The sequence below is a fragment of the Lissotriton helveticus genome, chromosome 2_1 (assembly GCF_964261635.1).
Source record: "Lissotriton helveticus chromosome 2_1, aLisHel1.1, whole genome shotgun sequence".
In the NCBI taxonomy this organism is placed as follows: Eukaryota; Metazoa; Chordata; class Amphibia; order Caudata; family Salamandridae; genus Lissotriton; species Lissotriton helveticus.
Window position 1 is genome coordinate 611766581 of NC_136059.1, and position 14043 is coordinate 611780623.

Sequence of the window (14043 nt, forward strand, 5' to 3'; positions counted from 1 at the left end):
AAACCACAATTACTGTCACATCTATCAAATGCTATTTAGTACCGATAGTTCGTTCATTATTGTTAACAAGACCAGCTACTTTTAAGAAAGCTGCTCAAACAAATAGCAATGGAAAAAATATAACCCATTTAAATGGCAGAAAAAAAACACGGTAACATAGTAAGTGTTACTGAGCAAATGTGGTGGAATGCAACAGACAGCTCAAGTTTTTCTGGTTCATGGCTAAGTATCAAATTCAGTCCATATTTTTCTCGCTTCGCATTCTGGGACTTGTAATTCAGATTTTGTAATGGAATAAAGAGGGCAACAACTGATAGAATGTAAAATAAAAGCCCAAGCCTTAACTGAATGAAGTAAACTCTCACGCACCTGGAAACTGTATGTACCTCCTGTTCATTACTTGAATTAACCCTTAGTATCTTCAGTGCAGATCCTTGTCACAATGACACACATTTTTACCAAAAATGAATGTTACAAAAGGAACATATCATAATTCTGCAATTAAATGCAAGGGACAGAACACACTGACACAAATAACATATCACCGAAATATTGGGCAACTTTAGATTTCAGTACTGGACTGTACCTGTGCACACTGCCTGCAGCATCCGGGATGAGTATCAGAGCTGACAGGAGGAAGTGTGTCTGTAGGTGCCACAGATCTCACACTTCGGGTCAGAGTAGGGTGAATAGGTCCCTAAAGTAAGAAAGAGCATGTGTCTGCCTGGACAGGATGCGTGAGAGCACAGTGAGAGAAAAGCAGCAGGGACCAGGCTGAACGGTAAGGATACCACCAGAATCAACATAGCATTAGTATCAAACTAGCACAAGCAGTGGTACAAGAGACCGGAAGCTGTTGGGTCAGGGATACCGGTTACAGCTACAGGTTCAAGTCACGAGTTAGAACACATGGCGCGAAAAACAAGCAGGATTATTGATATATGTCGGTGGGGGCAGTGTGTCAGGAGAGAAAAGCCTGCCTGAAGCAGGTATCAGGTCTCAGTAGGTTGGGCGGAACTGGTCTGGTTAATGGTTATGGCTGGAGGCGGAGCAGGGTCATGAAATGGCCATGGTTCAAGCAGGGTCAGGCTCAGAGCTGGCGCACTGACAGGACTCGGGAGGTTGGTCAGAACAGTAATGGAGTAGTGACAAGGCTGATACAGGGTCAAGGTTTTTGGTTCAAATGTTGAAGCAGGGGCAGGCTGAAGCGGGGCAGCAGGGTAAATGTTGGGACAGTGGCAGTACGGTGCCAAGGTGAAGCTCAGTGTGCTACTGGTCTGCTAACCGCACATTCCCCGCATCCCCTGGACACAGTATTAACAATGTCAGCACGCAGAGAGCCGCCCTCCCATTCCGCACTCACTTTTCGCGGGCCTGGCTGTCGGACGGCACGCCGCTGCTGGGACTCTTGCCTTTGCCGTACATGCTGCCAGAGCTCTGACTGTCACGCACCTGTCAACCGATCACAGCCAGCCCGGTACAACCCCTGTCACCATGGCGATAGGCCGCCGCCTCCGTACTTCTATTGGTCAGTGCATCTTCCGGGTCATCCCACCATCGACGTGACTGACAGGAGAGCCTCAGATGGGCTGGAAAGAAGCACAACAAGGAAGCCTCCTCCCCCTCGTCTGTACCCTTCCCTCCCCTTGAGCCCAGTCCCTCCCTGCCCTCTCTAGCTCCACTCCCTCAACGCAAGGGGGAGTTTGAAACTATCCGAGAAGGATTTTAAACAACTGGCTGTTCAGTTGAGGAGGACGCCACCCCCTCCGCTTAGACGAGCTGCCTGCCAGGAGAGCGAAGGGTAAAGCCAGGCTCGGATCATAGGCTGTTGTTATATAGCCATAAACCTATTGAGCGTTGCCCAGACAGCCCAGCAGGAGGTAGCTGGAAACCGCGGTGTCAGAAACAGGTTGCCTCACGGGGTCACTGGGCAGAACATTGTTAAGTGGTACAGCATACGCATTTCATAGGTGCATCCAAAAACGAACATTTTCTAAGATCGAGGAAACCCCTTATAAAAAGTGATGGGGCAAGGCAAAATGTACTGGAAGCTGGCAATCAAACATTGAGCTTCCAGTTTTTCAACCATTACATATGAACAATGAGGGCGAATTTTATGTATTTGATATTATACTTTAATTAGATTAGATTAAACCTTTATTTCGACCACAACCCTTGCCATAAAAGTGCAGTAGGAATACATCACATTACATGACCGGAGTTCATCACATATCAATAATCACAATAATTTAATGAAAAATGTATTCAAGATAAAACTTCCTAGCAGAAACGTGCACTTCTTAAGCTATAAGCCGCAAATCAATATACAGACGAGAAAAAAAGGGGGGGGGGGGGTCACCCCGCCCAATATACACTTGCCTAAATGGACAGGTAAAGTGCAAATGCTAATTTATTGCAAGATAAATGAACAATATCATGACATGCCTATCCATTTTTAAAAACTACTCTTATCTAAATATAAATACTGGATTAAAATAGCTTAACATAGCAATGAATTCCTTCTTTTGATGGCACCTAAAAAAGACATTTACACAAATCGTGGGGGTCTCCAGAACTTGCAGGAACTCCAAAGCTACCTGGGAACAGCGAATACCCAGCGTCCTAACAATAGGAAGTAAAAACCTTTTGCTGCGATCTTGATAAAAATTGCAGAAGAAACAAAGTGTAACACATTTAGGAATGAAACTTCATCACATGAGTTTACCAGAATACTGGTCACGTCATGATGGCTCCAGGGAAAATTCAAATGCCATCTTACAAAACCTAGACAGAAACTTGTTAATAGCATTCTATCCCAGGAGAAGTTCATCCACCCCAGATATGGGGCCATATCCTGGGTGTTGTTCAGGGCTACGTACTCTCTGACAGTGGTTGTGGAGAATGCCTTCTCAGCTCTATGGTTATATCTATTTACTTTAAACACAGATTTAACCCAAGCCACATCTCGCTTGGTCAGTGTTTCTGGACTATGGAAAAACTGCTCCTCCCTCAGGTCCTCAAACATGGTTTTTAGAAACGGGGGTCTCTAGTTGGCAGGGGTTTGCACCTCTGTCCAAGTAGGGGCCATTCTTCCTAGTCAGGGTAAGGGAGTTGTACTCCTAAAATAACCCCTGCTCACCCCCTTGAAAGTGTGGACAGACTCTGTAACATTACCTTTCTCGTTGCAGCTGACATGATGGTGCGAGCCGGTCGTGGCAACCGTCTTGGTTGCATTGCAAAATGTTAGCGGTGCAAGGCGCAGTGTCCTCTCGAAGCGGTGCAGGCAGCGGCTCGGTGATGATCGTACAGACGGCATCAGTGAGATCAAGGCTTACAGTGCAGGGCGAGACGGTGCTCAATGCAGGGCTGGCAGGTTGGTGTGCAGGCGACAGAGCCGGTTAGCAGGAGCTGGCATCGGTTTGCCCAGACGACTGTGCGGGACGAGGCGGTGCATCATGAAACTTACGCGCTGTGCCCCCAGCCATGATGCCGTCGCAGGTGTTGAAGTCAGCAGCAGCGATGGAGTCTGTGAGGCCAGGATGGCGAAGTGAAGCGAGGTGGTGCAAAGTGCGGTGCCCACAGGTCACAGTGCAAGCAGAGGCTCTGTGGTGGCAGCATCGTTCCTCGTCGTCGGTGAGACCAGGGTTATGGTGCGAGAGGCGGACGTTGCAGTCTGCGGTGGACACAGAGCCCGTGATGGAGTCGGTGACGGAGTCAGTTGCATTTCCGTTCTCTGTGGCAGATGAAACAGTGGTTCCAGCAGTGGTACACAGAGGCTGGTGAAGTCTTTGCCGTCCCTGAGATTTCAGAACAAGAGGTAAGCTCTATTTTAGGCCCTTGGAGATACTCAAAAAAGAAGTTGCAGAAAGTTCAGTCCAGTCCTTTCACTGCCCAAGGCAGAAGCAGCCACTGCAGGCCAACACAGCAAAGCACCCAGCAAAGTGGTAGTTCATCCTCACAGCTTCTCCAGCTGTTCTTCTTGGCAGTCTTCTTGGTCCAAAAAAGTTCTAAAGTTCTGGGGTCTGGGCCCAAATATTTATACCACAAAATCCTTTGTTCTCTGGAGGCAGAGAGATTCTCTTCCCAGTCAGAACCAGTTCTGTCCTCTCTGGTGCAGCTTCCTGGTAGCAGGTGGAGACAGTATTGTCAGAGGCAGACCAGGCCTATTCAGGTAAAAGGAAATCTCTTCACAGGTTTATTTGATTTAGTTCTCAACTGAGAACCACAAATATTTGATACATGATATATAGGTTTACACAGTAAAATAATACAAGTTTTCATTCTAATACAAAGTTAAACAGGATTTTAAAAATGTAAATATATTATAACATACAAATTCAATTTAAATATATTATAACATTGTAGTGACCAATATATTTTTATGAATAATCGGGTCGATTATGACCGTTGCCCACTACCATCTCAGTATATTTTGTTATAATATAGTGCTGTGTAGGCCTGTGTAACACAAATTAGTTATAAAGTAGGGCTTGATGATGTCTATTCTGTTTCCGACTTAACTTGCTTAATGGCAGGGCTTGCCTATTGGCTTTGGCATGATCTTATGCCTTCTTGCATACTAATTTTGCTCTGTTGCGGGAACTGAGGCCTATGCTCGAGCAACTCCATTTTCTGAGCTATCGCCATCTTCTGAGCCTCTCTAGGTGAGAGGCTATGTTTTACTTTCTACTTGTTGTTCACCCTTCTTAAACCAGAGAAGACCTGTTCTTGTCGGAGGAATGTGCTCACTCTATGCCGAAGTCATACCAGACGCCTGGCCAGCCGATGCTGTGTCCTTGGCATGGAGTGGTACAGAATCTGATGGGAAAAGGAGGCGAGGATTGCTAGAAACTTCGACTAACGCTTCCATTTTGTACTAAATGAGGTGTCTGAGCTCTGATCTCTGATAGTCTGATAGTCTGGTATTCTGGCAGTTTGGTGATACATCACGTTGCAGATGTGCAGCTGTGATCGTGGAGCAGAGAATCCTGATTAGGTGGAGAGACGGGCCCACTCTGGAAGCAAGATGTGTAGGAACTTGGTGAGGTGTTCCACTAATTCTTACATTCTAACTGTCTTTGCCTAACTATCCCTTTAATATTCAGGTTCTATACATTTATATACATATAAGTTTTATATGTGTCTTACTAATTGCATTTAGCAATTGCTTAGGTGTTATTGTGAAGAAGGCCTATCGTGACATATTCGTTTTTTCTTTCTTTTGTCATTCTATCATTGTGTAATAAAGAACCCCTGAGCATATTATAATTTGTTTGTGTTCCTTTGGATGGGAGGTCAGGACCTTTCTGATCCAAGTGCTGTCGCATCGGAAGGATGGTAAGTTTCCCTTCCTGCAGGTAATTGTAGAAGGAGAGTTGTTCCGCTCCCATCTAGGGAAGTATAAATTCTAATTATTCTACCCGAGGCATTGTTAGGAGGAGCATGCGTTGTGATTTCCGAATCCTCTCGTATGGGGAGGTGTGCGTTGTCCGAATCCTCTCGGAGGTGGAGAGGTGTGCGTTGTGATTTCCGAATCCTCTCGTATGGGGAGGTGTGTGTTGTCCGAATCCTCTCGGAGGTGGAGAGGTGTGCGTTGTTATGTCCGAATCCTCTCGGAGGTGGAGAGGTGTGCGTTGTGATTATTTGCGAGCTCCTCGGCAATGGCCTTATAGCTTTAGTTTATTGTTAGTGTTTATTCCTTTCTTAGATAAGTATTGTGAAGTGTGGTGTTCCTTTGGGTCCTGAGAAGGGATAAGGTAAGTAATGCCCTGGTGATTGGCAGAATTACAGAATTAGCAGGACATTACAAACATACAAATTCATTTGACCGAACCTTGCAAAGCGAGATCAAGTCCTGAACAGAGGTGATTCTACATTTTATATAAATTGGTTGTAGAAATCTTTTTCTTGCTTCTACGACTAACAGATTTGGACAAGTAAACAACAAATGAACCAAGTCTTGCTCCCCTCCATTACATAAGTGACAGAGGCTTCTAGATTTTTCTTTCGTTAGCCACTTGCAAGTAAAATATTTTAGAGGAATTATTTCAAATCGGAGCAATACAATCGATCTCCTAACTCCGTGCTTTAGGTTAACATACATATACTGTTGTGTTTTCCTATCAACCAAAGTTTCATCGTATTTTTTATATAGTGACAATTTGGCGCAGTGCTGAACGTTGAGGTCAAAGCTTAATCTTGGAGAGAAGTTTTTAAAGAAAAGCTTCAGCTGGGTAGGAGTCCATGATTGTAACAAGTCAGTATTAACATTAGATAGTTTAAAAGCAGTTGAGACATTCCTATAGAATACGTATTTCAAAGTTCCTTGGTCAAATGTCTCTGTTTTGAGTAGGGATGGCAGCATCCCTTCTTCTGCGTGGAGGAGGTTATAGGCCCATCTGATGACATTGCTGATTTCTCTAGCATTGGAACAACGCGGGGCTGGACCATGCACGTCTAAACCACGAATATCCCTTAATCACGCAAGGCAAAGTATCATACCCAGGGGGCCAACTTTCACAAGCACGGATCAGTGAGTTTAGTAAGGCCGCCTCTCAAACTGGCCCTGCCCCTACCACGACATCGCAGTGTGATGCGGAAGCCCAGGTCCACAAACAGCTTTCCTCCCACATCCCCGGTCATATCAAAAGATCACTTTCTGAAAGTCCTCGCTTGTGCTCGCCTGCGCCCGAGGCTCAGGTTTCACTTGAGAATCACCAGCCGCATAGGCCTTTCCAGGAGGATGCCATCACGATCCAGGACACTTCTATTGACTCACTAAGAGTTCACCCCATCGGCGCTGGAAACCTGACTCTGGCTCGGACAAAACAAAAACTACTGCAACAGCCACTGCAACTCCTGCAGCCAAATTACCAGTTCGAGCTCAAGTCCATGACGGCACTTTGTCAGCCCCTTTAAATCTTGAAGAAAGCAGCGGAGGCCCAGCAGCAGCTCACTCATCATCTAAGTCCACGCCGTGCTGCAGCCCGGGTGCACATCAAATCGAACCCAGTGATTCCGCATCTCTAAGGAAGAGCCCAATGTATGAAAGCCCCTTGTCATCTAAAAATCTATCCGATCGATTTTTGGCCTCCCTCGAAGCCCGAATTGAGGCACCCTAGCGCATACACTGGGCTTCAGCCCTCATTACAATTCTTTCAATACTGTGCAAGAAGGAAAGGACCCACCTATGCCCATGCCCTCGGGGCCTTCAAGTCCTTTTTTTGATCTCGTTGACGTCCCTTCAAGATTCAATTGCAACAGCTCTGTTATGGCAAGCCCAGAAAATGGAACTACAGATCGTCTTAATTCAAACTTTGGCTTCAACATTGTCTGACCTGGGCTCCAGGCTAAGTTCTCTCGAAAGGTCCATAGGGCCTTCCAATAGCTCGAACTCCTGTTCCTGCTGTCCATTAATTAACAAACTTTCATCTCTTCCAGAAATTCTGGGCTCGCTTTTGGACAGTGTGAAGCTCAATAGCAACAGCAACGGGAAACCGAAATATACTCAAGCGGCTCAAACTGGTTCTCGTTCTGAGTCCTTGTGCCTAGCAACATTGGATTCTTTATCATCAGCAAGAAGAACTATCCCCCCCCCCAAGGAATCAGACCTCAAAAATTTGACTTTCTCGCCGTACCTGTCATTGGCTACCGGCTCAAGTGATCCCAAAGCTGGCTTGGAGACCATTATCATCAGCAGTCTAATGACCATCCCATTCGCGATTTCGCAGTCTGATCTCATTGACCCAGCCCTCTAATCTTCCCATGAAACCACCATTGTCTAGGAGGGAGAGAAAAAAACCTAAAAAACAAACCAAAAAACAACGTCTTGCAAAACGGAGATCTGGACATTGACCGAACACCGGCCACTAGTATGCCAGCTACTGAAGCGAGGGGGCTCTCCCACTACCCCATTTTTAACCAGGCCTCAAGGCACAAAATGAAAACCCCTAAGACTAGAGTGACTCTCACTGACAACACTGACTCCACCAATAACCTCCAGTCACTAACACAGGAAGCGCCTAAGAGGACCCCCCCGGCCGCCTGATTCACTGAACTATACTCTACAATCACGAAGCATGGATCTTTGTCAACAAAAATCAAGGGGTCAGCCTTTCAAGGCCAAAGCCTGGGCCTGGGCAGGCAAGACAGCATAGCTCAGCCCCTAAGGCAAGTCCAAAACACATGGAATGGCCCAAATCAGTGCTCAGAAAATGCAAAACAAACCAATATCTTTTTCCAAATTACAAAAGACGGTGTACTGACGGGCCTTTCTTCATGTTACTCGTCAGGTGACCTGACCAAAACTCTTCGGGACTACCCTATACAAATGCAGAGGCCTTCTCAGTCTCAATCGATACATGCCTCGGGAGGGCAAAGTCAATTGGTGGGGAATCATCATCTATCTGAAGTTACACCCCAACATTTTAAGGTCCCTTTGCCTCCGCCTGAAATAGCTGGGAGACAGAAATACCAAAGTCCGTAAAAGGATGCAGAACTTATTTTTTTCCTCACTTTGCACACAAGGGCCCGCACGACATCCTTAATAGAAACAACCTCATCCGCCTATTCAAGCATGTCCCGGCGCTTTCTGGGGTTCAAGTCAAGTTTGCCCCAATACCAGGCAAAGTGGGTTCGGAAGCAACTGTAACAACGTGGTCACGAGAATCCCTAAGGGATTACATTTTTGGTAAGCCAGCCTTTTTGAAGACCGGGGTATAGAACTTTGGGTCCCGCCACAACAAAACAATACACCCACGTTCTTCTTCAGGATGATCCAGTGAGGCCGTACACCAGCATACTGAAGGACCCCGAAACCAGAGACCCCGACACTGCCAGAACCTGCCTACACGAAGGGATGAAAGACGTCGCCGAGTGGATGAAGGACAGCCCTCACCAGAGACCCCGACACCGCCAGAACCTGCCTACACGAAGGGATGAAAGACGTCGCCGAGTGGATGAAGGACAGCCGCCTGAAACTGAACTCGGACAAGACGGAAGTCCTCATCCTGGGATCTTCGCCCTCCGCCTGGGACGACTCCTGGTGGCCCCCAGCCCTGGGCACCGCACCCAAGCCAACCGACCACGCACACAACCTGGGCTTCACCCTGGACCCCTCCCTCTCGATGACCAGACAAGTCAACGCCGTCTCCTCATCGTGCTTCAACACCCTGCATATGCTTCGCAAGATCTTTCGCTGGAGCCCGACCAAGACCAGGAAGAATGTCACCCAGGCACTCGTCACCAGCCGACTGGACTACGGAAACGCCCTCTACGCTGGAACCACAGCCAAGCTACAGAAAAGACTCCAGCGCATCCAGAACGCCTCCGCCCGACTCATCCTGGATGTCCCCCGACGCAGCCACATCTCCAGCCACCTGAGGAACCTGCACTGGCTCCCCGTCGACAAGAGGATCACGTTCCGGCTCCTCACCCACGCACACAAGTCTCTCCACGACCTGGGCCCCAAGTACCTCAACGACCGCCTGACCTTCTACACGCCCACCCGCCAGCTACGGTCCACCAGCCTCGCCCTCGCAGCTGTACCACGCATCCGAAGAGCCACCGCCGGAGGAAGATCCTTCTCTTACCTGGCTGCCAAGACTTGGAACTCCCTCCCCATCCACCTTCGGCTGACCCAGGACCATCTCGCCTTCAGGAAACAACTCAAGACCTGGCTGTTCGAGCAGTAGCATACCCCTCCCCCAAGCGCCTTGAGACCCTCCCGGGCGAGTAGTGCACTATACAAATGGCATGATTGATTGATTGATTGATTGATTGAAGGGGATTTGGGGTGCAACCCACGTTTGGCTGCCAAACGCTTCAAAAGCAGATAACCTCATAAACATTTCATGTAATACCAATCAACGCTTGGTGAGCTGTCAACCCAGTCTCTCTGCCTCCCATAATATTCACAGCCGCCATGGGCACTCCCATTGAGAGCCTCCTACTGCATGCTCCTAACAGAATCCTTCCTAACGGCCCAGCCAAAACGTCAGATTCTAAACTGACCATTTCTTCTTCGAACGCGGCTGGGTAAAAGTCAACCCTTTCGTCCAAACTAGCAGTGGAATATTTGAGCAAAAGTGACATCATTTGTTTTTAAGAGACTTGGGGCCCCATTAGGATAGCGGGCAGAAAACCACCCCGACCGCCATAGAGGTGGGAAATAACCGCCCGCCGGTACCGCGGATGAACCGGTGGTCAATGGATTGGATTTGGATTATCCGCCAAAAAAGATCGACCGCGGCGGTAGCGGGCTAACAAAAACCACTCGACGTGGGCGGAGACGTCCAAAAACCGACAGTGGCGGTTGGAAACGCAGCGGAAAACTCACAACCCGCAGCAAGCAAAGCGGAGACACCACACGGGAAATTAGTATATCCCCGATGGTCCCGCGGTACGATCCGGTGTTTCCGACCGCCGCGGTCGCAAACAGGAGTGAATGGGAGAGACAGCGGAAGAGCTGCAGCATAGCTACAGAAGCGGATCAAACATGAAAAACATGGCGGTCTATGCCAAAACACCGCAAAGATGCCAAAACTGGCACAAAGTAAAGTAGTCATGCCCCACAAATACACAAAACACATAACAATTAAAGAACAGATCCCAAAAAAATAATACAAATCCATTGGCCTACACCCACAACACACCTGACATCAAAATACCATTTGGACACTCCCACACAGCTGAGCATAAAACCAGCCCCTTCACTGACCACAATCCTTTGCAACAGTCCAGAAGGGAAGGCCAAACACCACATCTGACAGGAGAAGCAAAAGAACACAGCACACACACCACCACCACCACCACCACTACCACCATCACAACCACCATCACACCAGCACCAACAATACCCCACCACACAACACACCTCACACCTCAACACCACACTCACCCCTGCACCCACAAACACTTCATACACCACGCACCATAGCAGCACAGAAAATGCCAAAATTCACAGAGAGTGAGTTGACAGTTATGGTCGATGAGATAGTGAGAGTGGAACCACAACTGTTTGGTAGCCTGGTCCAACAGCCACCATTAGCCACAAGGATACAAATGTGGGAAAGGATAGTTCAAAGGGTCAATGCAGTAGGGACCACCCCAAGATCCAAGAAGGAGATCATGAAGCGGTGGCATGATCTCAAGAGGGTTGTCAAAGAGAGGAGAAGCAAGACCGGGAGCTGGCTGAGAGGACTGAAGGTGGCCCTTCCATTCCACTAACAACATTCACACCATGGGAGGAGAAGGTGCTTGCCATACTGCATCCTGAGAGTATCACAGGAGTAGCCGGGGGAGTGGAGGCTGGTAAGTACAAACTAATGTCAACTAACACACTGATAAGTACTACCTTGCACAGCCCAAACACCATTGCATTGTCCATCCCCACCTAACAGGTAGCTAGCCATCTTTTTTCTTTTTTTTTTATTGTCCTCATACGCCAATAAAATTATTTTCAGTATTGATTATACCGAGAATCTATATGGAAGCTCTTTCTGCAGACACCCAGTATAAATCTCACGGTACGACCATGTAGACAGTCAGCTCAGTCTCGCACTTTACCAGACCCTTAGACTGATCTTAGGGTGGATCCTTCCGCAAAAAGGCATAATCATTGGACAAAGTTGTTATAATCCATCGAGCCAAATTATACAGGGGGTCCAAAAATGCTTCCTTCTCTTCCATGCTATGCTATCCAGACTAAGAGTATGCCTGATTGCCCTTATCCAATCTGCATATATCGGGACAGTGGTGCTCACCCACAGTTTACATATTTCCCTACGGGCTAAAACAATTAAATACAAAAATAACTTGTTACTGTCTCGAGGTACATTTTCATAATTAGAGGGAATTCCCAAAAAAAACTTGTTGCGTACTAACCTGTATTTCATACCCAAAGAGGGCTTTCATACCTTCTTGTATTTCAAACCAAAATTCATTAAGTGCGGGACAAGTCATGAACATATGCAGGTCATCTGCTTTTTCCAAATTGCACTTTGGACAACAGGGAATAGGCCCCTTCGAAAATTTAGCGAGCCTGGCTGGAGACCAATATACTCTATGGAGAGAAAACAAGTGATTCCGCTTTAAATTGGCAGGTGAGACCGTAAGATGTAGTAAATCAAAGGATACTTGCCATAAAATCTGCAAGTCGGCGTCCGGTACTTGATCCCTCCATAGCTGTTCTGGAAGGGCGAAGTCTCTATCTTCCTCCTCGAGTATTGTCCAATAGAGGACTGATGTTTTGAGTGATCTAGGTGTCTTCATTAAAAGCTCATCCAGAACAGTCTTAACACCTTTATCCCCTGTAACAGCCTGGGTCCAGCTTTTGATTTGTAAGTACTTAAATTTGGATACATTTTTATCCGTAAGAGCAGAAATGTCTTCCCAACTCAAAAGATTTCCTTCGGGCAATAACTGACCCCATGTTCTGATGTTTGCACTCTGCACAGCTATAGATAGTAAGTCTTTAGTCCATTCAGGAGAGCCAGGTGAGTCCCAAATTGGGGCAATAGCGGAGTAATATGGGATATTCAGCGCTCTCCTAACTCTAGCCCACACATATGCCATGTCTCTAAGAACCTTTAAACGCACTTTTTTAAAGTAGCGCATATCTTCAAACTTGAACAAAAATGCATTAGATCCTCCCTGGATCTCAAATAACATATTTTGAAACATAAAGTCTGTTTCTGTCTCCCCTAGGGTATCAAATAATCTTAGTCCTGCCTTCAATAATAAGGTCCAGGCATATACTCTCAGATCTGGTGCGCATAGACCACCCTTGCTTTTCTTTCTACGGAGCTTTTTCCAGGAAATCCTTATGCCTTTTGAAGCCCAAATAAAGGAGTTCCATTTAGCTTGGATTTTAGTTAGTCTGGCTTCTTTGAAAGTAAGTGGAATATTCTGGAATATATATATATTAGTTTGGGTAGCAGCATCCTTTTTACTATATTGATTCTTCCGATTAAGGTCAGAGGAAGAAATTACCAACTTTTTAGGGATTCCGCGATTTCTTTCTCAATTTTTTGCAGATTTTTTTCCGAAAGTTGATTTATGTCCTGCGTAATTTGAATTCCCAGATATCTAATTTGGTGTTTCAAAATTGGAATGGAGTTTGCACGGGTTATATTCCAGCACATACATTCTGATTTTGATTGGTTGATCAGATATCCAGAGACTTGACCAAACATCTCTGCTGCTTTGTATATAAGAGGAATTGATTTGATAGGGTCAATAGTGTACAGCATCAGATCGTCGGCATATAAAGCGACTTTTTTAACCCAATTGTTATGTTTAAAGGGTAGGATGTCTTGGTCTTGTCTGATCTTCTCTGCAAATGATTCCATATATAAATCAAAGAGCAAGGGTGAAAGCGGATACCCTTGTCTTGTCCCTCTTTGAATTTTTATAGGATGGGATAAACTCCCGTTTATTAATAATCTGGCTATCGGAGCTTGGTAAAATGCTGCTATTGCCCTACAGAAGTTTCTGCCTAAATTGACCTTTTCTAGTACTTTAGCCAAAAATTCCCAGTTAACGCGATCAAAAGCCTTTGCGGCATCTAATGTGATAACCGCTAGTGGAACTTTATATTGAGAGGCAACATCTATTGCACCCACCAAAGCTTGTGTAAGATCTTGTATAGAGCGACCTCTGACAAAGCCCTTTTGATCTAAGTGTAATAATTGCCCTGCTGCCCCGTTTAATCTCTCCGCTAATATTTTTGCCATGAGCTTGTAATCAGTATTAAGGAGGGAGATAGGCCTATATGAATCACATTGGGATGGTCTCTTCATTGGTTTTAAGATAAGGACCACTATGGCATCATTCCAAGAAACAGGGATTTTGCCTCCTTCCTCATATATGGAAGTAAAAAGCAATTTAAAAACTGGTATTATTACAGGTGCTAGCACTTTATAGATCTCGGAAGGTAACCCATCAGGTCCTGGAGCCTTGCTTCTCTAGGCGGAATCTATCGCCGAGGCTATTTCAGTAGAGCTAATTTCTCTGTTAAGATTGTTGGAGGCCTGATCATCTAAA

The 14043-nt window shown here is 46.3% G+C and overlaps 1 protein-coding gene across 3 annotated transcripts in view; it reads right to left on the bottom strand.

Annotated features, from left to right (window-relative positions):
• The window catches only part of SSBP2 (single stranded DNA binding protein 2), an 875377-nt gene extending 873878 nt beyond the window's left edge, over nucleotides 1-1499 (bottom strand). For 2 of the 3 annotated variants that reach the window (XM_078675324.1, XM_078675321.1), the window contains exon 1: nucleotides 1364-1499. In XM_078675324.1, the coding sequence (XP_078531450.1) occupies nucleotides 1364-1425 (62 nt within the window). In that variant the 5' untranslated portion in view covers nucleotides 1426-1499. Of the gene's footprint in view, nucleotides 1-586; nucleotides 693-1363 lie in introns of those variants that run through there. The other variant, XM_078675327.1, reaches the window with a different exon arrangement.
• Between the last annotated feature and the right edge of the window lie 12544 nt (nucleotides 1500-14043).